This window comes from Andrena cerasifolii, chromosome 6, assembly GCF_050908995.1.
Source record: "Andrena cerasifolii isolate SP2316 chromosome 6, iyAndCera1_principal, whole genome shotgun sequence".
In the NCBI taxonomy this organism is placed as follows: Eukaryota; Metazoa; Arthropoda; class Insecta; order Hymenoptera; family Andrenidae; genus Andrena; species Andrena cerasifolii.
The window spans coordinates 535,211-562,733 of NC_135123.1; the positions used below are offsets into that span (position 1 = coordinate 535,211).

Below are 27,523 nucleotides of genomic sequence, written 5' to 3' on the forward strand. Positions count from 1 at the left end.
TTGCATTAAACTCTTTAATAAGCCGAACCCGAAACGTAACAATACATTAATCAATGCCTACTTGGAAACGGCTGTTTGAATAAATGAACAGCACTTTTATCTTTTCTCCTAGGTGTGTAAATTCAGCGCAATGTTGTTAAACGGTAGTTTTTCCAAAAATCGATAACCGAAAGGAAATGAATCGACAAATAGAAATTTAGTTAATTAATTAATAAATTTGCGGTTGGCTTTTAGAATCTAAGACATTTTGTAATTTAACAAAAAGTGTACAATCAATGGACCTTGTGAAACATTCACTCTTGCCCCGAGAACGAAAGTGAACGGTCGTACAGTTACAAATCTCAGAAATCACTTATTTGTATCTAGTTAAATTTAGTTTATTTAGTTCATTAAAATTTATCGTTTGTTTGTATTCTAATTGTTTTTATTAAATTATTATTATTATTATTATTATTATTATTATTGTTATTACTATTACAAATCCGCGTCCAGAGAGCCGAGCGCCTTAGCGCTCCACGGGCATCAACCTGCGCTCGAATTCCCTACGAGGAGTGAGCATTTCCCAGACGGCCGCGCAACAGCAGTAATAAATCTGTAGTTCTGCCTTTACTAAACAGATCTTTGCGAAAGTGATGTCAATCGATTCCTCATGTTTTCTCGATCAAATTTCCCCCAGAAGTAATATAATTCGGATCATAATTAAGCAAATTACCTGAAAATTTGTTTGCAAAATTGAAAGCCCGTTTCGTTAAAAATAGTCAGATTCGAATTATTTTCTGTCAATTTAATCGGAAGAATACCAGAAATCCACTTTCATATTGATACGATGAAAAAATAAAACAAAATTAAATTAAAATCGACTTCAAAAAAATAAAAAAGTAAAAAATAATTTGATCCCTTATCTAGAGACGCGACAGCGTCTCGACGCCAAGTACATGTTTCGACACCCTGTATCTGTCGACTGTCGCTACCGCTATCATTTACTCGTCGCCCGGCTATTCCAACCTAACCTGAAACTGATTTCATTAATATCTCATCACTCCTGCAATATTTTCTAAATTTAAAGTCATTTTTCTGATGTAAACCGCATATAAGCTTTCGAATAAGATCAAATTCAATAAAAACGGTCCACGCATGACAGAGATATCGTAATATCGACTCATGGATTAGACGGAAAGGGTAAGATTTTTCTTTTGATTCTTCTTCTCCAACCAAATTTTCATCAAACATAATACGTATATGCGTTACACGCACACCTTCCATCCAAAAGAAAGACTAACACATATTTCGTTCTTCGATTCATCGACTCTCGGGACCATTCGGCAGGGATCGTCGTCCGTCATTATACATGTACCTTATATGTATACTATTGAATTAACCTACCAAGTGTCAATCCATCATAACCTGTCAAGTGTCAAATAAGGTAAGTTGTCCAAATTTGAAATGTCACGAGTTTTTACACTACATAGGAGACTGAATTATTGTCTCAATTAACAAGGTAAGTCGCCAAAATTTTTTAATAGATTTTTTCTGTTGAGTCGCAGACGAAGTTTTCCGGAGAAGGTTCGACAGAGAAGCATCTTTTTTTGCATAAGTTTCTTGAAATTTGTTAAATAAGGTAAATCGACAAAATTTGTCAAAATACATAGCATTAAGAATAAAGAAAATTATGGCAGACTGTTTGCAATGTAGAGCAGCAAATCACAATAGTGTAGAAAATACGCTGAGAACGCATCTCCTTTGATACTTTTCAATCTTTTGTAAAACATGTATTCGTAATTGTTTCAGAATCACGTAGTTCATCTCACCGCAGCACCTTCCGGGCCGCGAAATTCATCGGCGGATCCACAATTCATCAGCGAATGAGATCTCACCGTCCATCGATCAACCAATCAGATTTCCCCACGTCGGTCGATCTTCGGGAATGTTCGAGACGACGCCGGTTACGGAAATGATCGTCCATCTTGATTTCACTCTTGTTCACGTAGCGTGTAGTGAAGGACGCATCGCGTGCGATTTCGTGTCTCTAACTCAACTCGTGAATTTCTCATCGCCTTTGTGCATCTTGTGGCTCATTGTAAAATACACAGTAGCATTCTCGCATAATCAATTCATCGATTGTGAATCGCGCACCGTTCACAGTGTTGTGAAGGACAACGCTCACGCACATGTCATTCGAAATGAATTCAGTTCTCAGATTCAATCTTAAATCATCGGGCGTATGCTCAAGTGTATAAATCACAGGTTCGTTCCTCATAAAGCATTTTAATAAACTGACCAGTTATCTCTACAAAAGTGTGTGTTGTGTGCACCTCTTCACTGTCGTTCCTAACCTCACCAGCTCCCACGTGCTCAACCGCGACTCTTTCGCAATTTCTCAAACAGTAATAATTTATTTGAATTATAAAACACAGTAGTTGCCACGCTATTCATTAATTTTATTAATTTCTCATTAACAATATTTCAATTCACCAATAAACATACTAAATTAATCTTATTCCAAATTCCAACACCAATAAATTGTGCGTTAAAAATATTGGATCTCTTAGTTCATTTTCGCTAAATTACCATTAGCATTTAAATTTCCTGCAACAAGACTTTCTACCGTACGCTCTCACCTCCTTTGGACACATTAATGTAAGGTATTAAAGTATTTTGTTAGGATGTTTAGGTTGAGCACTTCAAGATTTTTTATTAAAGATTGTGTCGTCGCGAGACACGCAGCAGAATATTGAACACAAATTGCGGATAACCCGTACGCCTTCAAATAATCGGTGACTGGAATACGTTTGAGCACGTGCTCCGAGTACATAAATTGACCCGTACGTCGTAATTTATGATGCCTCGATTCGCAAAAGACAGAAAAGGATTATCCGGAAGATTGACGGAATCTTGATAACCATTCGCTTCAGACGAAATAACGCCACTCTCACTATATCTCATAATAGGTAATAATTCTCGCACGTGGTTTCTCGCTCAACGCTCGAAAGACGAATCTCGCATGACGAATGCTGAATACACGAATCAACGCCGCGAGTCGAGACGCTCTCTCTCGCCCCGCTTATGTTGAAGCCTCTAGATGGGCGCACCTCGTAACTGGTTTCCGCATTACACACGCCATCTATTATGCAAATCTTATATTAAGTAGTCTCTACACTTACTATAGCAAAAGGCCACTCTATTCCTATATAAGTTCTACGTTAAATTGTACCCCATAAACAACTTCCAAAAATTAAAAAAAAAATACGCCAAGTACATGAAAAAGCCGAGGACGGAAAAGAGTATAATCAAATAAATCACAAAAAATAGAAGATAGTAATATAATATTAATTAAAAATTATCTGAAGTCATTCCCCATGCAAATTATCTTTGTAACAAGAAGTGAGATCTCCATAAAAAACTTCAAAAAAGTAAAAAGATTACGCCAAGTACATGAAATCAAATATTCACAAAAATTAGATGATAGTAACAACTACAAAATAAAAAAAAATATGTGATATCAAAATGAGCTGCAAGTACATAAAGGCAGGGTGGTATATAAAGGTGGTTTAACAGGACCATCTACGGCGTCTTCATAACAGTTTAATTCGCAAAATACTAACCAGGTGGCGGTAACGCTAAGAGGCGCGTTAACGCGGTAAATTTGAAATGTAAAGAATATATAGCCAAGAGAAATGGTTATTAATAATAATTTTAAATTATTGTAAAGGTTATATGTATGAATTTCGTGTATCCAAAATTTTATTTCTCATAATATATGTATACAACCCATATAATTTTACCAGCAGTACTGCTGCCAAAATATTTCTTTGTTTAGTGTTATATTGTTAATTTTGTTGTTAGCCAACGGAGATCATACATTTACAAAATTTGTTTTCAATTGGTTGACAAGCATGTTAGAAATTGTTGGAGTAATAAGGTTAAACATTCCGTAAATAATAAAGAAAAGGAAGTATTAAAGTACACTTATATTACAGTTCATACTAAAAATACGTTTATTGAAGTACAAATTTAAAAAATTAATTACTAACTACTCTACTGCGTTTTTTAAATTGTTTACTTATATTTTTGTTTTCTTTGTTGTGTATTCGTGCGAATTGTCGCATTCTAACTTCCAGATAGTACTGAATACAATAGGATATCATGTAATCTTTATGGATTTCGCATGGAAATGTTAATTTTATATTGCTTTCCGTAATACTATTAATTACGTACAAATATACATTTCCGGAATCAATGTGTTTAATAAATAAATTTTCAATTTCTCTTAATATTTTATATAAAAATATATTCGTAAGCATCAAGCCACCCCTGTTTTTTAAATTTAATAAATTAGCAATTGCAAGTGTGGAGTTTTCTTCTTTAGATGCAAATGCCTCCCGACAAACGATACATTTTGTTTTCTTCAGCATGTTCCTGCAGATGAAGCCACATATATAATAAATCACGCAATTGATAATTTGGGGAGACATTTCGTTGTCGAGTTCAATTATGTCGCCACACTCCTAACATTCATTTGCTATATATCCATCTAGCTTTGCTTGTAAATTTTGGACGTATTGTTCTCTATAAGATGATTTATTTTCATTTGTAGAAAATGCTTCTTTAAATTCTTGGAATGATATTTTTGGCCGTTGCTCCAATAGACTGTTTGCATTCCGGCAGTTCTCAAATTTCGGGGGCTTTAAAATTTTATATACTGACAACAAGTGGTACAGTTGCACAAATGTTGGAAAAGTAGAGTGGTCATTTTGACAGCCTGCTTGCCTAATGATTCCAAAAAAGCGCTAAAATGTAAAATTGTACATTTATTTTGCATAAAATTTCTTCGAAAATATGAAAATGTATTTATTAATTTATCTATTTATGATTAATATCTAAGAAATTTTAATATATTTACCTCTAAACAATCTTGATTTAGCTTTGATGTTAATATATATTCAAATTGACAAGAGTTTAATAAATAACGGGAAAGATTACTTATGGAGTATAATGTAACTCTAAGACCCTCGGCAGTCTCTTTACTTAAAAAATTATTTTTACATTGTTTGAGTTTGATTTTATAGTCTCTATCAATCCTTTATAATACAACCTTATCCACCTTTACTTTCGTAACATCTGTTCCTTTGAGGCTTTTTAATTCCTTCCGCAGCTCGTTATTTATTGCTTTAGATTTTTCTCTTACAATCACCTCCAACTCTTTGTTCATTTCATTTTCCCAATTTTCGAGCCACGTAATAGTATTTTTTAAAACCTAATCAATAAAAATGAACAATATATACTGTATCTAATATTTTAAAAATTTATTTACATTAGAATTAAAAAATAATGAATAATGAATGTAATAAATCAAATATGAGATACCTGAAAATCTGAACTATTTAATGTCAGTCCCTTAAAACGATTTGAACTATTGAGGATATCAAAAATATCATTCATCTTTTTTGTGAATTGTATTGTGGGTTCACAATCTTCAAATAAATGCGAAAATTGCGTATTTTGCATATAATGTTCTAGCGCATCTGCTGTTGATTTGCTGAATAACTACAAAAACAAAATTTTATAATCAAAATTTGTTAAAAGTATACCCTGATAACCAGATCAGGCAGCAGGATCTGCCGGCAGCTGCGATGCAGCCTACGTCCGCATTCAGCTACGGTTCTGCCGGCAGGGTCTGCTTGTCAGGGTCTGCCGGCAGATCGACGGCAGGAGGTCCTGCTGCTCGCCTGACACATCCAACAGCGCCATCTGAAGGCCACAATTGCCAAAGAATTTCCTACGCGTGACGTCACATGGGCCAACGTGCATCCCTACCCCACATGACCAACAAGCAGATTCTACAGTTTATTAAATAATTAATTCTACTTATTTCAAAAAGTATTTATTCTTTCTTTAATAATATACAGGATCAGTGATTACAATTGTTACAAAATAATATAAGCGCATATAAATCCAAAGAGGGACTTTCAACATTTACATTTACAAATCCATGTCCCGTAACCACTGGTACCTAGTAGGGGCGATATCAGGAAATTTCATTCAGTATTTTCGACTTCTTTTTTGTGTAGAATCATCATGTTCCGCGTTGTGTTAGCGCTGAAAACAAATACAATATTAGTATAAAATTAAACGTAACGTATGAATAAACAGAATACATGCGATACTTACTTCAGCTCCATCTCCACACAGTACACAGTCTACGCGATCATACATGCTCCTGCGAACATTAAAATTTATAAGAAAATATGTCTTAAATTATTATCTACTAAACAAGACGCTGAACATTCGCACTTCGCGCATAACCCTACTTTTCTGTCTTCTAGATAATGCGAATCTCGATGTCCGCGACGTAGATAATTACAAATTATTCAATTCCATAATTACGTTTGCCTTCTGGATACGACGAGATGCTTTGTCTGGATATTGATGGATGAAATTACTTGGAATATTCTTCGATTTTGCCGGCACTGACTGTCACCGCCAGTGACTGCCATCTCAGACCTCGAAAACTGGAAGTGGCACCCGTTGCCCGTTGTGCTTGAAGACGTACGCTCAAAGAATATTCTAAGTAATCTCATCCATCAATATTCAAACAAATCATCTCGGCGTATCCAGAAGGCAAACGTAATTATGGAATTGAATAATTTCTAATTATCTACGTCGCGGACATCGAGATTCGCATTATCTAGAAGTCAGAAAAGTAGGGTTATGCGCGAAGTGCGAATGTTCAGAGTCTTGTTTAGTAGATAATAATTTAAGACATATTTTCTTACAAATTTTAATGTTCGCAGGAGCATGCATGATCGCCTAGACTGTGTACTGTGTGGAGATGGAGCTGAAGTAAGTATCGCATGTATTCTGTTTATTCATACGTTACGTTTAATTTTATGTTAATATTGTATTTGTTTTCAGCGCTAACACAACGCGGAACATGATGATTCTACACAAAAAAGAAATCGAAAATACTGAATGAAATTTCCTGATATCGCCCCTACTAGGTACCAGTGGTTACGGGACATGGATTTGTAAATGTAAATGTTGAAAGTCCCTCTTTGGATTTATATGCGCTTATATTATTTTGTAACAATTGTAATCACTGATCCTGTATATTATTAAAGAAAGAATAAATACTTTTTGAAATAAGTAGAATTAATTATTTAATAAACTGTAGAATCTGCTTGTTGGTCATGTGGGGTAGGGATGCACGTTGGCCCATGTGACGTCACGCGTAGGAAATTCTTTGGCAATTGTGGCCTTCAGATGGCGCTGTTGGATGTGTCAGGCGAGCAGCAGGACCTGCCGTCGATCTGCCGGCAGACCCTGACAAGCAGACCCTGCCGGCAGAACCGTAGCTGAATGCGGACGTAGGCTGCATCGCAGCTGCCGGCAGATCCTGCGCTCTCCTGGCAGACCCTGCTGTCAATCTGCCGGCAGACTGCAGGCAGATGGCTATCAGGGTAGGTAACACAAAAAAAGTAAAACATACTTGAGTTGCCAAAGATACGAAAAATGAAAAGTTTAGCAAAAACAAATTTAAAATAGTTACCAAAAAATATTAAAGATATGATTTAAAATTTATAAATGTATCAAACCTTGAATTCTTTTCGGGAGTACAAATTGTTTCGGACACATTTGATTAGATATGGAACATCAGAAATTATATGTACAACACGATTCTCATCAAAAGGATTACTGAAGTTGTATTTGACGGATTGGTTCACTTTAGCTGTTATGCCAACCTCTGACCATATGCCCCTATCTGTAGATGCACCATCACAAATTAGTGCATGCACTTTACCACCTGCCTTTTCAATAGCTATGATTGCTGCAATTATTAATGTTGCTAATTGCTTTGATGGTGTACCTCCCTTACAAGCAAATACACCAACTGGTTGGTGGAATGTATGTGCCAATGAGGAATACATGAAAACAAGTGCATGATCTGCTTGTTGATCAGTTATGCTGTCACTATTTTCTATTATTCTTTTTCTACAATTATAATTTAGTAATCCATCGAAAGTCATACTTATTACATTCACTTCAATTGCTGCACGAACTTGTATTTCGTCAAATACCAAAGTGCCATTCATAGCTAATTCAGGATAATTTTGAAGTTGCTTTTTGAAAAGAGAAAATAAATTCTCATCAAATCCACACCCTACGTTAGAGCTTTCTAAATATTTACATATAGTATTTTTACAGGGTAAAGGTAGGATATTATTTTCTCTTAAAAAATTATATGTACTGGAGCGTCTGATGTGTAATAATAAGCAGGTCAATAACCATTCATGGCTATACCTATGGCCTTTTGCATTTTGAACTTTACTTAAATGTAGGCGCGGGGACAGGGCATAAATAAATCTCCAATCACTTCAAACAATGATTAAGAAACGGTTTATTGAAGGCTGAACCGTCGACACGTGGTACCTCGTTGTACTTTTTCGTTTCTCTCTTACTTCGGACCGTGTGCAGTTACGCGTGGTCTTGCAGCCCGCAAGAAAATCGCTACGGTGGCCGTATGCCTCCCGTGTAGCCAAAAGCACGTGTATGCCGCGTCTAACTGATCGCACTTCCTAATCTTATTTCCACACGCACCTACGCCATTTGATCGCCCGGTCTCGACTGACTATATGGCGCGCTCCGCGAACGCGCGTCAACCGGCTCTTTTGCCGGTAACGTAGGGCTCTAGTTTTACATTAAATCCCTACAACAAAATATGTTTAGAAACATACTAGAAAAATAATACATTATGTAGTATGTACAAAATAAAGATAGAAATCAAGTATACAATTGATTGATTGAATAGATACAAATAATAAATAAAAACTATAATATAAAATATACAATTATAAAAAATCAGTAAAAGCATTACAGTCAACCCTCCTATAACGCGGTACTTTCATAACGCGGTTTCCATATAACGCGGACCAAAAATTGCGACAGTCCTCCTATAACGCGGTACTCTCATAACGCGGTATTCTTATAACACGGTTTCTTTATAGTAATACAACTTAATTAGCTTAAGCAGTCTCCCTATAGGATGAATTTTTCTAATTCACTTTTACGGTTGAAATTAATAGGCAATTCCCCTGTTTTTTTTTTATGCATGTACATCAGCATAGCTATTTTTTATCAAAACTAAAGGTGCGTCTACACGACGACACTTTTGTGTCTAGATCAAGTGTCTTTTGTGTCTAGCTAGAACTAGTTGCAGTGTCTTCAGTCTAGCTCTAGCTGAAACTCCCGCAACGACAGGTCGAATTCAGTATCGCGGACTCTAGGCACAATATTAAATTTCAAGGAGAGCAGGCCTCGGCAGATGCAGAGGCTGCCCGTAAGTTTAAGCTGGAACTACCTGTAATTATAGATGAAGGCGGATACACGGCAGATCAGATTTTTAATGCAGATGAGACAGCATTATATTGGAAAAAGCTACCATCTCGAACTTACATTTCGAAAAATGAAAGGCGTGCACCAGGGCTTAAAGCTTCTAAAGAACGTGTCACGCTTCATATGTGTACCCTGATAGCCAGATCTGGGCAGCAGAATCTGACGTCAGAACTGCAGCAGTCTGTGTCCGCATTTGGTTGCGTTCTGATGTGCAGAGCCTGAGGTGCAGTGCCTGATGTCAGATGGACAGCAGATTTCGGCGTCTGCTAGGCACAGCAACAGCGCCATCTGTAGGCAATTGCTTGGTAATTCTGGATCTCAGATGGCGCTGTTGCTGTGCCTAGCAGACGGCGAAATCTGCTGTCCATCTGACATCAGGCACTGCACCTCAGACTCTGCACATCAGAACGCAGCCAAATGCGGACACAGACTGCTGCAGTTCTGACGTCAGATTCTGCTGCCCAGAATTAATACAACCACTAGACCAAGGAGTCATTCGAACTTTCAAAATGTACTACATACGCCAATTTTTCCAAACGATTTTCGATAGATTGGAAAATGATAACAACAAAACTCTTATTCAAGTATGGAAAGAATTTTCTATTTTAGATTGTGTTAAAACTGTGTCACCAGCTTGCGCGGAACTTAAACCATCAACACTTAATGTATGTTGGAAAGGTCTTTTGCCTCAAATGGTCCAAAGTGGAAATGATATCTCACCCCCAGATGTAGAAATAGTAAACATTGCTTCTCGTTTAAGCGGTGAAGGATTTGAAGATATAAACCGTCAAGATGTAGAAGAACTACTTCGGGAAGAGCCTTTAGATGAAGAGGAATTAATGGCATTAATTGATACATCTACCTCAAATGCACCGATGGACGAAAATATGGATCAACAATGGATTGAAAATTTCAATTTAAATGATGTGAAAAGGGGACTAAATTTGGGTAAAGAATTAGAACTTTACTTCATTGAAAATGACCCTTCAACAGTGCGCAGTGCAAAGTTTAAAAGAGAATTGCAAAATTGCTTAGCTGCTTATAGAGAGATATTAGTACAATTACAAAATAAAACTACATTTAAAAACGATGATGAAGATATTCAAAGTGAAGAAGACATTTGGCCCATTAAAAGAAAAAGAATTAGGCCAATAATATATGACAGTGAAGATGAATGTTAATAGAGAATTTGATTACAAGTTTAAGTTCCATGTTTTTGTTGGAAAATAGTTCTTTAGCTTATATTTCACTTTGTAATTTTGTTTTTTTTTATATGAACTCTTAATTTCAATAAAAACAAATTGAAATATGTAACCATATATTTATTGCCTTTTGTAGAGTAAACCCTTCCATAACGCGGTACTCTCATAACGCGGTTGCCATACAGGGTGTCCCAAAAATGTCGGAGTTCCTTGAAAGGGGTGACTCAGGGGGTGATTTGAAACAACTTTTTCCTTAGCGAAAATATTGTCCGAAGCTTCGTTAACGAGATATTAACAAAAACCCCCGACCAATCAGAGCGCGCGCCTTCCGCCCGAGCTCCCGTTGTAGCGTTGGCTACGCGGCAGGCGGCTGCGCTTGTACTACGAAGGTATGAACAAGCAAGTCGGCATGCACCGAAGGAAATCGCGTTACACAGTTTTACTTTAAAGCGGAATCTTAAATAATAATTGTTTGAAGTGAGAGGATAAGAAATACGCAAATTTCGTTTTCAAATAAGGCATAAACGAAAAGGTAATGTAACAAAAAAGTGTGACAAGTGATCATAATTCGTTATTGAGGTAAAAATCCGTAGTTTAATCACGGCCAACATAACTAAATTTAAAAAATAATATTAGGTGTATGAATAAATTCTTTCAGACTGGATTTACATAATCGGTATAAAGCATCCGAATTTCTATCGCAGTGATATTCGTAAGCTATCAGAAATTTGGCAAAAGGTAATTAACAATAATGGAAATTATTTCGATGATTGAGTTGTTTTTATTTTATTTTTTTTTAAATCAAACTGTTATTGAACCCTAAAATCGTACAGAATTTATTTCTACACCTAATAATCACTAATAAATTAAATAACACTCACCCCTATGGGCATTCCTTTCCTTCCTTTCCTTCCTTTCCTTCCTTTCCTTCCTTTCCTTCCTTTACGGAAACCTGTGTCACTAAGTAGGTCACTGTGCCGATCCTGGTCATCGGTGGACGAAAAGATTTATGGTAGGGTTGCGCCCACTGCTCAGCTGATCGCAGGTATAACACCACCCGAAGGTAAGGATCGCAACGTCAAGTGCATCCGGGTTAATGTACCGAATATTCACTTCACTGCACGGCCACTAACACTGATCACTTAATTTACTTTTCATGGAACGTGTTGTTCCTACGTTATAAAATTGGTGGCCCCGAAAGGGGCCGATTACTGTTATTTGAGCAGTTGCTCGATGTGACCACCCTCAGCGTCTATGCACGCCTCAGCGCGTACAATCACTTGCCTTTGGACGGCCAGCAATGTTTGCGGCGTAATATTTGCTACTGCAGCGTGGATTCGAACAACTATGTCTTCCAGTGTATCCACTGGCTGACGGTACACCTCATCCTGAAATGATTGTTGTACAACAAATACAAAACGTAAGTAAAAAAAGAATACTTATAAGAAAAAGTAACAGCAATAATGAAATTACCTTCAGGTAGCCCCAGAAGAAAAAATCCAGCGGGGTCATATCCGGTGACCGTGGGGGCCACGCAACAGGACCGCCGCGGCCGATCCACCTGTCCTGGAAGGTTTGATTTAGGTAGTCGCGGGCAATTGTGGCGTAGTGAGGTCCAGCCCCGTCTTGCTGATAGAACATGTTCCGTCGGATCTCATTTGGAATATGGTTCATGAGATCCGGCAGAACATGCTCTAAAAACACTTTATACGCTGGGCCGTCCATCCTGTCTGGCAGCATGTACGGCCCAACGATGTACTCGCCACAAATGCCGGCCCATACATTAATCGACCAACGGACTTGTGCTGCGCGTGTCCGAAGCGCTAGTGGATTCTCGTCGCTCCACAAATGCCGATTGTGGGAATTGAAGCACCCTTCCCTATTGAAGAGTGCTTCGTCCGTCCACAATATGTATTTGCAGAACGACGGATTCCGCTGCACTTCTCCCAACAGCCACACTGAATACTCAACCCGCTGGTCGCCATCCCCGGGGTGCAAATGTTGCACCCGTACATAGCTGTACGGATGCAACATGTTTTCCCTCAGAGTTCGGTGTACCGTCATTCTGCTGGCACTAGAAGAAAATGCAGAAACATCCATTATTAGATAACATTTGTTTTCCTCAATTAAAAATTGCTGCAGTTATCTTGTACTGTGACTTACTCTAGGCGGCGGCTCAAGTCGCGCACGCTGAGGGTTGGATCATCATTTATGGCGTCCAACACGTTCTCTTCTACCGCAAGGTTCCGCGCGGCTCTGGGTCTACCCACGTTACTGCCTCGCGGCATCATCGACCCCGTCGAGTATAATCTTGACGCTAAACGTCGAATTGTACCCTCGCTGGGGGTTTGGATGTGCGGGTATTCCCGTGCAAATGCACGCACTGTAGCACTTGCGTCCCCGTTGTTCCGGGCGTACACCCAGAACATCGCGTAATATTCTTGGGCGGAGAATATTTCTAGGACGAGATTGCTAGCTGACTGATAGGATTTTTTCAAGCAACTTCCTCTACCCCCAAGTAGTTTCTCTCGTTCCATTATGAGTTAACTCCCACCAGGACAAGAGGCTTTAGGTAAAAAGAAGCCACCACATTTTCGAAACACACGTGCTTTGCAGAAGTGCAACGAACGTGCTCCGTCCTTTTACTGCCAATGTACCCGTTGCTTCGAGATAGACAGCAGACACCACGTGTTTCGGTTCGAAAGGGTCCGAAGAGAGGAGAAGCAGAAAGTCTTCGAGTGGCTATAAAGAAGAAAATGCATACCATTCCTGTTTCCGTTTTCCGATACCTCGAGTTCACGTCTGCTACGAGGCGTAACCAATTATGTCATAAATTGTCCAAAACTGTAGGAAACAGTTCTCTACCGCCGACTAGCGGGACAATACGGTCATAAACCGCGACCCTGGCGAAATGCTCTGGCCGATCAGCCTGATTAGTTTTAAATACGCCTCGCGGAGTGGCACAGGAAGAAAGGGGGTAACTCGCTGACTGCGCGTAGTCCCACCTGCTTCGTCCTTCCTTCCAATTAAAGGCAGGACCCTTATCTCTCGAGTATAAGCACGCGCTCGAATTTCAAAACAAAAGCACGCGTTGACGTATTCCGTGCGAGAAAAGGTGGGCATGAATTCCGATTGGTCGTAACCTAACCAATCTGCCCTGCATCCCTCTCAAACGACCACTGACTTGAAGAGGCCCTCTTCACAGCTATGTCTCCTCCCTTAGGCCCACCTTCTCTCGCACGGCATACGTCGATGCGTGCTTTTGTTTTGAAATTCGAGTGCGTGTTTATACTGGTGGGTCTTATGGAGGAGACATGGCTGTGAAGAGGGCCTCTTCAAGTCAGTGGTCGTTTGAGAGGGATGCAGGGCAGATTGGTTAGGTTACGACCAATCGGAATTCATGCCCACCTTTTCTCGCACGGAATACGTCAACGCGTGCTTTTGTTTTGAAATTCGAGCGCGTGCTTATACTCGAGAGATAAGGGTCCTGCCTTTAATTGGAAGGAAGGACGAAGCAGGTGGGACTACGCGCAGTCAGCGAGTTACCCCCTTTCTTCCTGTGCCACTCCGCGAGGCGTATTTAAAACTAATCAGGCTGATCGGCCAGAGCATTTCGCCAGGGTCGCGGTTTATGACCGTATTGTCCCGCTAGTCGGCGGTAGAGAACTGTTTCCTACAGTTTTGGACAATTTATGACATAATTGGTTACGCCTCGTAGCAGACGTGAACTCGAGGTATCGGAAAACGGAAACAGGAATGGTATGCATTTTCTTCTTTATAGCCACTCGAAGACTTTCTGCTTCTCCTCTCTTCGGACCCTTTCGAACCGAAACACGTGGTGTCTGCTGTCTATCTCGAAGCAACGGGTACATTGGCAGTAAAAGGACGGAGCACGTTCGTTGCACTTCTGCAAAGCACGTGTGTTTCGAAAATGTGGTGGCTTCTTTTTACCTAAAGCCTCTTGTCCTGGTGGGAGTTAACTCATAATGGAACGAGAGAAACTACTTGGGGGTAGAGGAAGTTGCTTGAAAAAATCCTATCAGTCAGCTAGCAATCTCGTCCTAGAAATATTCTCCGCCCAAGAATATTACGCGATGTTCTGGGTGTACGCCCGGAACAACGGGGACGCAAGTGCTACAGTGCGTGCATTTGCACGGGAATACCCGCACATCCAAACCCCCAGCGAGGGTACAATTCGACGTTTAGCGTCAAGATTATACTCGACGGGGTCGATGATGCCGCGAGGCAGTAACGTGGGTAGACCCAGAGCCGCGCGGAACCTTGCGGTAGAAGAGAACGTGTTGGACGCCATAAATGATGATCCAACCCTCAGCGTGCGCGACTTGAGCCGCCGCCTAGAGTAAGTCACAGTACAAGATAACTGCAGCAATTTTTAATTGAGGAAAACAAATGTTATCTAATAATGGATGTTTCTGCATTTTCTTCTAGTGCCAGCAGAATGACGGTACACCGAACTCTGAGGGAAAACATGTTGCATCCGTACAGCTATGTACGGGTGCAACATTTGCACCCCGGGGATGGCGACCAGCGGGTTGAGTATTCAGTGTGGCTGTTGGGAGAAGTGCAGCGGAATCCGTCGTTCTGCAAATACATATTGTGGACGGACGAAGCACTCTTCAATAGGGAAGGGTGCTTCAATTCCCACAATCGGCATTTGTGGAGCGACGAGAATCCACTAGCGCTTCGGACACGCGCAGCACAAGTCCGTTGGTCGATTAATGTATGGGCCGGCATTTGTGGCGAGTACATCGTTGGGCCGTACATGCTGCCAGACAGGATGGACGGCCCAGCGTATAAAGTGTTTTTAGAGCATGTTCTGCCGGATCTCATGAACCATATTCCAAATGAGATCCGACGGAACATGTTCTATCAGCAAGACGGGGCTGGACCTCACTACGCCACAATTGCCCGCGACTACCTAAATCAAACCTTCCAGGACAGGTGGATCGGCCGCGGCGGTCCTGTTGCGTGGCCCCCACGGTCACCGGATATGACCCCGCTGGATTTTTTCTTCTGGGGCTACCTGAAGGTAATTTCATTATTGCTGTTACTTTTTCTTATAAGTATTCTTTTTTTACTTACGTTTTGTATTTGTTGTACAACAATCATTTCAGGATGAGGTGTACCGTCAGCCAGTGGATACACTGGAAGACATAGTTGTTCGAATCCACGCTGCAGTAGCAAATATTACGCCGCAAACATTGCTGGCCGTCCAAAGGCAAGTGATTGTACGCGCTGAGGCGTGCATAGACGCTGAGGGTGGTCACATCGAGCAACTGCTCAAATAACAGTAATCGGCCCCTTTCGGGGCCACCAATTTTATAACGTAGGAACAACACGTTCCATGAAAAGTAAATTAAGTGATCAGTGTTAGTGGCCGTGCAGTGAAGTGAATATTCGGTACATTAACCCGGATGCACTTGACGTTGCGATCCTTACCTTCGGGTGGTGTTATACCTGCGATCAGCTGAGCAGTGGGCGCAACCCTACCATAAATCTTTTCGTCCACCGATGACCAGGATCGGCACAGTGACCTACTTAGTGACACAGGTTTCCGTAAAGGAAGGAAAGGAAGGAAAGGAATGCCCATAGGGGTGAGTGTTATTTAATTTATTAGTGATTATTAGGTGTAGAAATAAATTCTGTACGATTTTAGGGTTCAATAACAGTTTGATTTAAAAAAAATAAAATAAAAACAACTCAATCATCGAAATAATTTCCATTATTGTTAATTACCTTTTGCCAAATTTCTGATAGCTTACGAATATCACTGCGATAGAAATTCGGATGCTTTATACCGATTATGTAAATCCAGTCTGAAAGAATTTATTCATACACCTAATATTATTTTTTAAATTTAGTTATGTTGGCCGTGATTAAACTACGGATTTTTACCTCAATAACGAATTATGATCACTTGTCACACTTTTTTGTTACATTACCTTTTCGTTTATGCCTTATTTGAAAACGAAATTTGCGTATTTCTTATCCTCTCACTTCAAACAATTATTATTTAAGATTCCGCTTTAAAGTAAAACTGTGTAACGCGATTTCCTTCGGTGCATGCCGACTTGCTTGTTCATACCTTCGTAGTACAAGCGCAGCCGCCTGCCGCGTAGCCAACGCTACAACGGGAGCTCGGGCGGAAGGCGCGCGCTCTGATTGGTCGGGGGTTTTTGTTAATATCTCGTTAACGAAGCTTCGGACAATATTTTCGCTAAGGAAAAAGTTGTTTCAAATCACCCCCTGAGTCACCCCTTTCAAGGAACTCCGACATTTTTGGGACACCCTGTATAACGCGGTACGAATTAATCTGATTTGTACTAATTCTAAATTTCTTAAAACGCGGTTTCCATATAACACGGTACACAGTCTCTATATAACGCGGTACGAATTAATATGATTTGTATTATATAATTATGAGTTTTTTATAACACGGTTTCCATATAACTCGGAACGAATTAATCGCGTAATAGGAGGGTTGACTGTACTAAACCGGGAATGTTTATGCAAGTGTAACGTTCGGCTGTCCGAAAACAACTGAAGCTAGTAGGTCCTCGAGAGGAGAGCGGCGTCCCCTCGAGTATAGGATAGGTGGGAGTTCGTTATTACAACTAAGGATTAAAATCCACGACTTAAACTTAACAATGACTTTATTTGACAATACTTAATCTAATAACAATTATTTAATATTGCTTACAGTCTACGATTATATATTCTGTTTTTGAGTTTTCTATAGTTTTTTATATTTATGCTAATTAATGCTACGTGAATATTTATTAAAGTATATGTATATATTGCAGAGTTCGGCCGCTACAGTTTCCGGAGCGAGCTCGATGACTCTTGGCAATGTCTGTAGTAAGAACGGCCGCTACCGTCTCCAGAGCGAGCTCGTTTCTTTTGACAGAGTTTTTATTTTATGCTCTTCGAGACCTTGCTTTTACCAAGAACGTCGGCCGCTACCGTCTCCGGGGCGAGCTCGATGCCTTTGTGAAACCGAGGTCCTATAACTTCAAAATACAAAGACCAAAAAGGAGCACCAGTAACTTTTATACACTGGAGATCCACCGCTACCGTCTCCGGGGCGAGCTGAATCTCACTGGTTGAAACTTAAGCTGCCTCTAGGTTTAAGTATTCGTCAGTTAAGAGAGCGTATTCGAATCGTAACCTTAAATGCCCTGAATGCTTTGGAATGCCCTGGAATGCTCGCGCTGCGCATCGTGCGCCTCCTTTTATACCCGAAATTTGATGGCTGGCGCATGCGCAGTGAGTCGCTATTTATTATTTTGCTTTTTACTCGCTTAATACATTATATTTTATCTTGCGCTTTTGTCAGTATTTACATTAAATTATTCCTAACATCTCTATAACATTTGTTTCTTTAGTATTCGTTTGAATCATTAATTAATTATAATTCATGTATAAAATAATTTTGTATGGTAACGTAGGACGATTTCGCGATAATGAAGATCGGTTTACTTTACCGGCGGTCGGTAATTATCGGTTCGGATCCGCGTGGGATGTTACACAAGTTCATATCTTTCTAACTACGACTATAAACATGGAATCTAAGGATAAATCTTTTCAACCTTCAAATATAACATTGAAATGAATACTTTCAATAATTTGTAAACTTTTATAAAATATGTCTACTAAATCAAACCTGATTGTGTGGTAGATTTAACTTATCTATTTCATCTACTAATTTATTTCTTTCAAGCTGTGTAATTTTTAATACAGACTGATTTAACTGTTCTGTAATCCTTTGAAGTACTCGCTCTTTCCGACATATTTTTTTAAGTCGAATATTACTTTTTGCTCTCATTATTGCAGCTTTCTTTTTGGTATTTGGTGAGCCTAATATCCTAATTTTTGTGTTGTTTTTTCTTTGGTTATCAATACACCTTGCTAATAAGGTATGGAGATTTACACAATGTGTACAAATTAACCCTTTATCCAAGATTATTGGACACTCTTTATGCCTCCAACATAAATCATCCCTAACTGCACATTCAAGATGAGCATTTTTGTAATACTTTATACTTTCCCCCCCTGAACAAATTTTATAAGTATCTATTTTTAATAAAATATGTTCCAATTCTTCAACAGTTTTTGGTTTACTGATTGATGTCAACTTAATATTTTTTGTATGGAAATAGACTTCAATTGTAGGACCAAATCCAATCTAAAAACAGCAATTTCAGACAAATAAGAACACATAAAACCTATGCTATTATTATTGTAAATAAGAATAGTTTTAAATTACCCTCTTCAGACATATAGGAATTAATGTATTTTCCTGATCTGGAGAAGAAATCATTTCTGCATGCGTAAAGATTATACTTTTTTTCGCAATAGATTTATGAATACCCCAATTTTCATTTGGTAAATAAAATTAACGAGTAGCCCGTTTGATAGAATTTGTTGTATCAAGTTTAAATACAAGTCTTCACAAGTATTATTAGTACTTTGGTGATGTGCAAATGATGTCATTTTTTCTAGCTCAGTTTTTACTTCAGACAGAATAAGTTCTAATTCATTTTTTGATACATTATTTACCTTCATATTATCATATAATGATGCAGAAGGTATATCAGAAAATGTGGGGCATATTTAATTTTATTATTTATTTTACTGCATAGTACGTTTTCTATATGCAAATCATAAAAAAAGTTCGAGTGCACATGTGCTGAAAATACATATTTTTTTCTTACACACTATTTCAAATTATCTATGTGGAATCTAGTTCTACGGAAGTGTCTTACATTTTTTTATATACCCCCTTTTTCACAATACTTTATTATTTTTACCATTGTAATGTATAGTACTTTCCTCTCGAAACAAATTTTTAATATCGCTTATGTTTGAAATCGTACTTAAATCTATGAAATTACTATCATATACATTATATGTGATTGTATCAAGCTGTTCATTTTCACTATTGTCATTAATTCCTTTTTCAATAGTAATCTCTTTTTTGCAACTAGAATAATCAGCATCAATATTAGTATTTTTTTATTCAAAATCATGATGTATATGAGCCCCTAAGTTGACAAGTGGCGTAAGTCATATGCGTCACATTTTGAAAATATTATTTTTGCTAACAAATATTTAAAAAATGCATAGCCCTCTTCGCATTTTTTATTCTCTCTGGTTTCAGCACTGGATTATCTTTCACATGCACCTAGTGTTATCGAGATAATTCGTATAGAGTAACTTGAAATAATATAAAATCATAGTGTAATTTGATTTTACATTTTCTGGACTTATGCCACTCGTCAATTGAGGGGCTCATATCCTTCTTACTCCTATTACAAACCACATACTTTCCAATTGAATTATATGTAATATTTGGAACTTCTATCTCATTGTCAGTATGTAAGTTCAAAACTTTGTCTGTTCCCTCAATTTGAAAAGAATGATCTAATTTTCTTTTTGGTAATGCACCTTTATTTAATATTTTCCTCTTATATTAACGCTGATAAAACATTTAACAAATTTAGTAAGTAATAGATTATTTTGAATATTTATATGTAATTTCAGGACTTACAGTAAATGTAACTTCTCCAATTGGTATTTGTGCAGTAAAACTGTCTCTTATATGGCTGGGAGAAAAATGTTTCTCGCAAACATACGACACTTCATTGAGGTTACAGTTTAAAATTTCGCACCACTTCTTTCTTTGAATTGTATCCTTTGGTACTGCAAAAATAGATATATTTTTTTCTTTTCCAGAAGAACCACAATTCTCTACTTTGCACTGTTTAACCATAGTGCTAGTTAAAATAATAGTTTATATAAGAAACACAGTACACGGAACACGGTAGCGGGGCGTCGTTACACTTATACAATCAAAGTCGACTCTATCTGTCTGGGATCCATGCTGTAACGGGATCGCAACTTTTTTATATAAGGAAGACTAATTAATTGACTGACCATTTATTCGTGTCGTCCCTGCCCTTTTATACAATGTTGTTGCCATGCAGTACAGGTAAGTACACCTGGCGGGGGACTACTTGTAGTGGGGTTATCACACACATGACACCCCCCTTGTTAGATTAAATTTGTTCCTCAAATTTTACAGATTGTTTCTTACGTCTAAAGTTTAGTGGTGTGATTGGTCTTACATGTGTTTCAATTGGTTGTAGCGATTCACGTGTAAAGAGTACAATAGGGTTATTATCCGGTGGTTGTGTCTGATTGTGTATAGAACGAGTTTGATTATTGAAAGTGGGGCTGAATATGCGAAAGCAAATAGTTTTTGGAATAAACCTAGAAATACAGGAAAATAAGCCAATTCGTTTCAATAGATAAATTAGGACAAGGACTGTACAGACGTACGAGATCCACTGTAGAACGGTCCATCCGTTGTCCATCAGATGCGATGTTCGGTTTCTACTGATGCTAACACATCGTCCAGTTTGTCAAGAGTCGTTCCGTAGGCTTGCAAGGCCTCCTCCACATACTGGAGCGGCAGATCGCGAAGCTGTTGGTAGATGGAATCGCGCTCGCTGATCGTGTAGCTGATGTTGACAGGTTTGTATTTGGTCTCGACAGTGTAGGTGACGTTACTGCCTCCAATTTTCATAAGTGTACCATCTCCAATTAGAGTACAGTCCTCAGAACTGGAGAGGATCACTGGAATGGTCAGCTCCAGCGTAGAGTAGTTTTTGATGAAGATTAGAACTACTAAATAAAGATCAGGCGTGGTTAATTGTTTATATAAAAGTTCTTTTATGCGAAAGGACCGTGCGTTGCAGGACTTGGAAATATCTTGAGATGGTGTTATTTTGAGGGTTTCACTCTCGCAATCGTGGATTTGGTAGGAAAGGGTTGCAGGTTATGTCTGTCTACAGTAGTATCGTGAGTGTGCGTGTATGCAATGTCGTAAAAAGTAGTCCTTGTCGAGTAGTATGTACTTGTCTCCGTGCATTATCACCAGGTCATGGGTCACAGTAATGGATGTGAAGAAATCTCCAGTCTTCTGATGTATGGGGTGAATTTGTTTGATTGCCCAGTCGTCCTGCTCGAGTACAGGCACATCTATTTTGTAGATGAGCTGTTTCTTGAGGCTTCCAATGGTGACTTTGGAGATCTGGATCAATAGGTTGTAAATCGATTCGTTCAAGACGAGTGGGTACCGTGTTCTCGTCTCTTCATCCATGACCTGCATACTGTGAATAACGTCTTTAGGTTGTAATACGTCTGGGTGTATGATACCTTTATGTCCCATAGCGATGGCTGTTTTGAGCGTCCCGATGTCTCGGACTAATTCATCCAAGAGTGCAGAGAGCATAATCAATTGGCTGTTAAGGTGGATACTTTTCCGATCGGTATTAGCGATGGTCTGCATATTCCTTAATTGATTGGCACTAGTATTGTACATCTTCATGAGTTCCGTCTGCAACTCCCTCCTCCCGATGCCACATACTATGGTACTTTGATTGTGGATAGCACTGGCCAATTTGTTCTCGTTCGCAAAAATCTTGTCAAGATTTTTGGTGATCATCTCGCGGTCGTCAGAGTCGAGAGTTCCAAAGAGGGACTTGCTAACGTGGCCGATGAAGTCGAACGCACCCCTACGTCGCCGTCGACGTTGATTGTCCTCTAGGTGGATGAGGGCTGCCAATTGCTTTTCGTCCTGGAGAGCACGTTGTAGTTGTTGCGAGAGTGCCGCTATTTCGTGGATGTGGTTGCACGCCCTGTTGCATATCGTGCGTGTTTCTTCTAGCATGTTGGTGATCCGTTCGAGTCGTGTGTGAATGTTGGAAGTGTCTAGGGCAAAAAGAAGGATCCATGAGGAGTGACATACGGATGCGGAGTGAAGCTTCTCAATGTAAATGTTGTTATGTCCGAGATCTTGTACGTGAAAACCCAACACCAAGGGAACGGTCCAGAGCATACGGTGTGCGGCAGTCATCCTGTAATTTTAGTGCAGAAACAATTTTAGTCGATTGCCATGTACAGTGACTGTGCGATTTGTGTCGAAATACTGTATCAAATAATTTGGGGTGTTAACTTCCAAAATTTAAGCAGGGCCCAGTCAATTGGGTGCAAGCTTGTCCGTCTTATGGTCATTTGAAATTAATACTTTATCGTCTACTTGGAATACCGTTTGTGTTTTGATAATACGACGTTTCTGTGTGGCTCTGTTCTTTTCTTTGCTTTTAAGGATGTTGTTTCGTGCGTTCGTTAAGTATCTTTGGTATCGTTCTTTCCACATTTGTATGAGTTTATCTTGACTGAGAGGTGATGGAGTAGCGATGGTTGATGGTAGATTCACCTTTCTTCCAAAGGTTAGTTCGAACGGTGTGTAACCGGTTGCTTCGTGAACTGAGGTATTATAACCCATGCAGATGAGAGAAAAATTTTCGTCCCATTCTTTCTGTCTATCATTCATGCAAGTCTTAATAACATCTTTCACTACTGCGTGAGCTCGTTCCAATCCTCCATTCGATTGTGGATGGAACGCGGTGGTACGGATATGTCGGATTTAAAACTCGCGTTCGAATTGTTGCATTAGTCCGCAAGTGAAGTTGCTTCCTTGATCGGTCAAAATATGTTTAGGTGACGAGAAGATGTAAATGTAATGAATCAGTAGATTTTCGATGATTGTCTCTGCGCGTGCGTTACAAAGCGGGATGAGTATGAAGTATTTTGTTAGCATATCCTGAATGGAAAGGATATACTCATTTTTGTTATGTGTTTTTCTAAGTGGGCCGAAAATGTCTATGGCTATTTTCTCATTTGCTTCTGTAGGTGTGTCAGGAATAACAGGTAGTTCTGTTGGCCGAACGCGGGTGAGTTTCTGTATTTGGCAAGTTTTACATCGCTTAACGAAGTTAGTGATGTCTTCGTCCATGTTTTTCCAAAAATATCTTTGCTTGATTCGTTCTATTGTTTTATTCTCTCCGAAGTGCTGTGTGGAGTATGCGTTGTGGTTTTCGTACAGTATTTTCGTAATTTCGTTACGTTGGAGTTCTCGATATGAATTTGGACAAAATGAAATTTGGATATTCGGTATTCGATTAACAATGAAACATAAGAAATTTTGGATGAATAATTTCTCGGTAGAATTAAAGGTGTTATCATTCAACTGTATCCTCATATTATTTTGACGCAATCCGTCCAATATTTCATGAATGAAAGTGTTTAAATTATTAACCCATTGTTCTTCGTTGAAGTCTCCTAGTCTAGATCTGCTAAACTGGATCCAGTCAGGTGGAATCATCTCTTTAATCGTTATTCCTTTATTGTTGGCTGTGAGAACCCATTTCTTGAAATCATCATAAAGGGTATTCTGACTGGTTCCTGGTTCTACCGGGGATTCACTCGGAATCTGTTGAGGTAAATGTTCTTGATCTCGGATGAGTTCGTCTAGTTCTTCTAACAATTCTTCTTTTCCGTAGTTTAGTAGCGGGAGCACTCTCGATAGAGCATTGGCGGTGGTGTTTTCCTTTCCTTTTATATATTTTATTTCATATTCATATTCTTCGAGCTTCAGTCTCCATCTCGCCAGGCGTGACGATGGGTCCTTTACGTTGAACAACCAAACTAGCGCTTTGTGATCAGTGAGGATTGTAAATTTTCTTCCTAATAGGTATTGCCTTAATCTCCTTACTGCCCATACAATTGCAAGTAGTTCCCTTTCCGTAGTGGTATAATTTGTTTCGGCGGGTATGAGTGTTCGGGAAATGTAACAGCACGGGTGTCCGTTTTGTGAAAGTATGGCTCCTATTCCTTCTTTGGAAGCATCGGTTGTAAAAGTAAATGTTTGTAAGAAGTATGGTCGCTTTAATATTGGTTCTTCAAGTAATTTACCTTTAAGAATCTCAAACGCAGTTTGCTGTCTGTCTGTCCAATGGAATGGTACGTCGTTCTTGGTCAATTCTGTCAATGGCTTGGAAATTTTAGCAAAGTTCCGGATGAATTTTCTGTAATAACCCGTAAGGCCAAGAAAAGCTTTCACTTCTGTGACGTTTCCAGGCATCTTGAAATTCTTTCCGGCTTCTAGTTTCGAGGGGTTCGGTTGTATACCTTCAGCTGTGATCAAGTGTCCTAAATATTCTAATTCTGGTTTCAAGTATTCGCATTTATCTGGCTGCAATTTCAGCTCGGTTTCACGTAAATGTTGGAAAACTATGGCTAAATTTCGGTTGTGCTCTTCTATGGTAGTCCCGAAAATGATTATATCATTAAGGTAAACGAAGCAATTTTTGCCTATCAACCCTTGTAGCGCGTTATTCATCATACGTTGAAATCTAGCGGGTGCGTTTTTAAGTCCGAATGGCATGCGCCTGTACTGAAAGTGTCTGTCGGGAGTACTAAAACCTGTATATTTCTTTGAATTTGGTTCCATTGAAATTTGATGGAATCCCGTCTAAAGCGGAAAAAAATTTCGATTTACCTAGGTGGTCGAGAATATCATCAATATTTGGTAATGGGAACGCGTCTTGCTCCGTTTGCTCCTTTAATTTCCGAAAGTCAATCACAATTCTCCATTTACGTTTGCCTGACGCGTCAAGTTTTTTAGGCACTACCCATAGGGGTGAATTAAAAGGTGAGTCACTTGGTTCGATTACTGACTTTTTTAACATGTCGTCAATTTGACGTTTGATCTCATTCTTATGACATTCCGGTGGTCTATAGCTTCTAACGTATATTAGTTTTGGGTCTTTTAAAATAATCTCATGTTCGGTTAACCGAGTGCAAGGTAAATGGTCTGATTCTAGCGTGAAAATGTCCGAATAGCCAAATATTATTATCTCTATGGTTTTACGGAGTTACGGTTCTATGTGGTTTGTGCGAATGCTTTGTTTCAAAAGCCGAAGTCTATCATTGGCGGCATCTGGTGGATCGATATCAAGGATTTGAGGTGGCTCTAATTCTTCGTTTTCAGTGTTAATGAATGCCACGCGTTCTAATTTGCCGTCGATTACTGCGTTTGTTATAAAATGTGAAAGCGGTGGGATTTTTGGTTCTGAGAATAATTTTATCTCTGTGCCGTTCAGCTTTAACCTAGTGTTATTAATTTCAAATTTGTATTTTTCAAGAAACTGTATGCCAATTATACCGTCTTCTTTTAGTGGGAAATTGTCAGGGATCGCGTAAAACGTATGTTCTGTCTCCAAACCTGTCAATATTACACATTCTATAGAAGTATGCTTGTCTTTACCCATTGAAAATGCTTTCCTTACAGGAACTCTTTTTATTCCTGCAGCTATTATGTTTGGTTTTATTAGGTTTATCCCTGCTCTGGTGTCATGTAAGAGCGGGCGGTCGCGGCTCGTCGTCTTCTGTGGTAATTCGATCGCTCCAATCTTTAATTACCTGGTATACTTCGCGAATCTCGCGTGATCGATTTTCATTTTCTTTGGCTAACGTTGCTATATCCTATTTTATACTTTCCATCAATTGGGTCAATTTTGCAATTGATATGTCATTGTGCTTTCTGAATCCGTGTCGGATATAATATCTTGTACGGGTTCGCGGAATACGCAGAATTGTTCCGGCAAGTTAAGAAAATTGGAATTTCTTACTTGGATTACGTCTTTGGATGCTGTAGTTGAGCTCGGCAGGAGTCTGGCGCGCGTGGTCCCTTCGTTGACGAAGTGCTCCTCGTTCTCTTGATGCAGCATAAAATAATGACTTCAACGGCGTGATTAGGGTGTGGTTCTCGTAGTCCCCGAAGTCTACTCTGCCTCACGTAGTGCTGGGCTTCCTTCGGTTCACCCCTTTCTTCGATTGCCGATGAATGGTATCCTCGTAGCATCGCCAAAAATGTAACGGGATCGCAACTTTCTTATATAAGGAAGACTGATTAATTGACTGACCATTTATTCGTGTCGTTCCTGCCCTTTTATACAATGCTGTTGCCATGCAGTATAGGTAAGTACACCTGGCGGGGGACTACCTGTAGTGGGGTTATCACACACATGTCAATGCACACACGCCATCTGCTACATAAAATCTGTACTAAACTCTTATGAAGACACTGTTACTAGGGAAAAGTGGCTTTGTTGCATCACCTTTATATACCACCCTGCATAAGGGTGCTTTCAGGCAAATACTTGGCCTGGCGAGGCAAGGTCAAGGTGTCGATGAATAAGAATATTATTATCTTCTATTTTTTGTGATTTATTTGATTTCATGTACTTGGCGTAATTTTTTTACTTTTTTGCAGTTTTTTATGGGGATCTTATAGTCTGGTGGCACTCTCGGAGAAAATTCATGTATCATATGTACGCGTTCCTATTGTTCTACGCACGAGCGGTCAGGCCGCATTCTATGCGAATAATATTTACGTTCATGATATTAATCGGATCGTCTGATTCGTGCCACTATTCTGTTTCTAATATACGATTCGTCAAGAATCTGAGTAGCGATCCAATGTTATTAGGTTTCATAAAGTCTGCGGTAAATGAGCAGTACAGTTCACTTTTCACGGTGTTGTTGGGGTGCAACACTATAGGATACTCGTTGTTGATGTTGTCGCTGTCGCAGGCACCGTTGCTGCCGGGACTTTAAAGATGTCGATCAAGTAATCGCTGCTTTAAATACTTGGCGATGGCGTGTCATAGTTTGTAGAGAAGTAGAATTTATCGTTACTCGAGTCGATGTTGGGTATCGTATGATAAGTTTCAAAGCTTGTTAGACCAAGCTCGTAATTATCGGCGCTCAAATCTATGGGCGGAAAGTAGCTAACTGCGAGGGTGCTACTCTTGCCAGTTAGAGTGAATGTTAACGACATATTCCGAGAAACTGCTCGACTAGTACTGAATCAGAGTGGTGGGAAGTCAATCCCTAAATTTGATGGCAATCGTTTGTAGAAAGCGTATACATAGTTGTCCACAATTGCTCTGATCGTACTGCTGATAAGGCGTGTGATTGTATTCGACTGTCACTGCCTC

The 27,523-nt window shown here is 39.3% G+C and overlaps 1 protein-coding gene and 1 long non-coding RNA gene across 7 annotated transcripts in view; both read right to left on the bottom strand.

The window, feature by feature from the left end:
- Positions 1–6,578, bottom strand: part of LOC143370505 (uncharacterized) — a 24,954-nt gene extending 18,376 nt beyond the window's left edge. Inside the window, exons 1-3 of one of the 2 annotated variants that reach the window (XR_013085637.1) lie at positions 6,385–6,578; positions 6,169–6,217; positions 6,012–6,096 (exon numbers count right to left, since the gene is read on the bottom strand). This is a non-coding gene — a long non-coding RNA (uncharacterized LOC143370505). Of the gene's footprint in view, positions 1–6,011; positions 6,097–6,168; positions 6,218–6,384 lie in introns of those variants that run through there. The other variant, XR_013085636.1, reaches the window with a different exon arrangement.
- LOC143370499 (uncharacterized) lies at positions 4,646–26,527 on the bottom strand. Of its 5 annotated transcripts, none has more exons than XM_076815740.1 (6): positions 20,164–24,427; positions 19,940–20,091; positions 19,424–19,596; positions 5,365–5,544; positions 4,901–5,254; positions 4,646–4,767 (listed from the first exon to the last, which is right to left on the bottom strand). In XM_076815740.1, the coding sequence occupies exon 1, from the start codon at positions 22,531–22,533 to the stop codon at positions 21,454–21,456; it is 1,080 nt and encodes a 359-aa protein (XP_076671855.1). In that variant the 5' UTR covers positions 22,534–24,427; the 3' UTR covers positions 4,646–4,767; positions 4,901–5,254; positions 5,365–5,544; positions 19,424–19,596; positions 19,940–20,091; positions 20,164–21,453. The 5 variants fall into 5 exon arrangements, with proteins under 5 accessions (XP_076671855.1, XP_076671857.1, XP_076671854.1 ...); XM_076815738.1 differs by lacking the exons at positions 4,646–4,767; positions 4,901–5,254; positions 5,365–5,544 and adding exons at positions 17,346–18,798; positions 18,880–19,144; positions 26,153–26,527 and having other exon boundaries at positions 20,164–22,534; XM_076815739.1 differs by lacking the exons at positions 4,646–4,767; positions 4,901–5,254; positions 5,365–5,544 and adding exons at positions 17,344–18,798; positions 18,880–19,126.
- Positions 26,528–27,523: the final 996 nt, after the last annotated feature.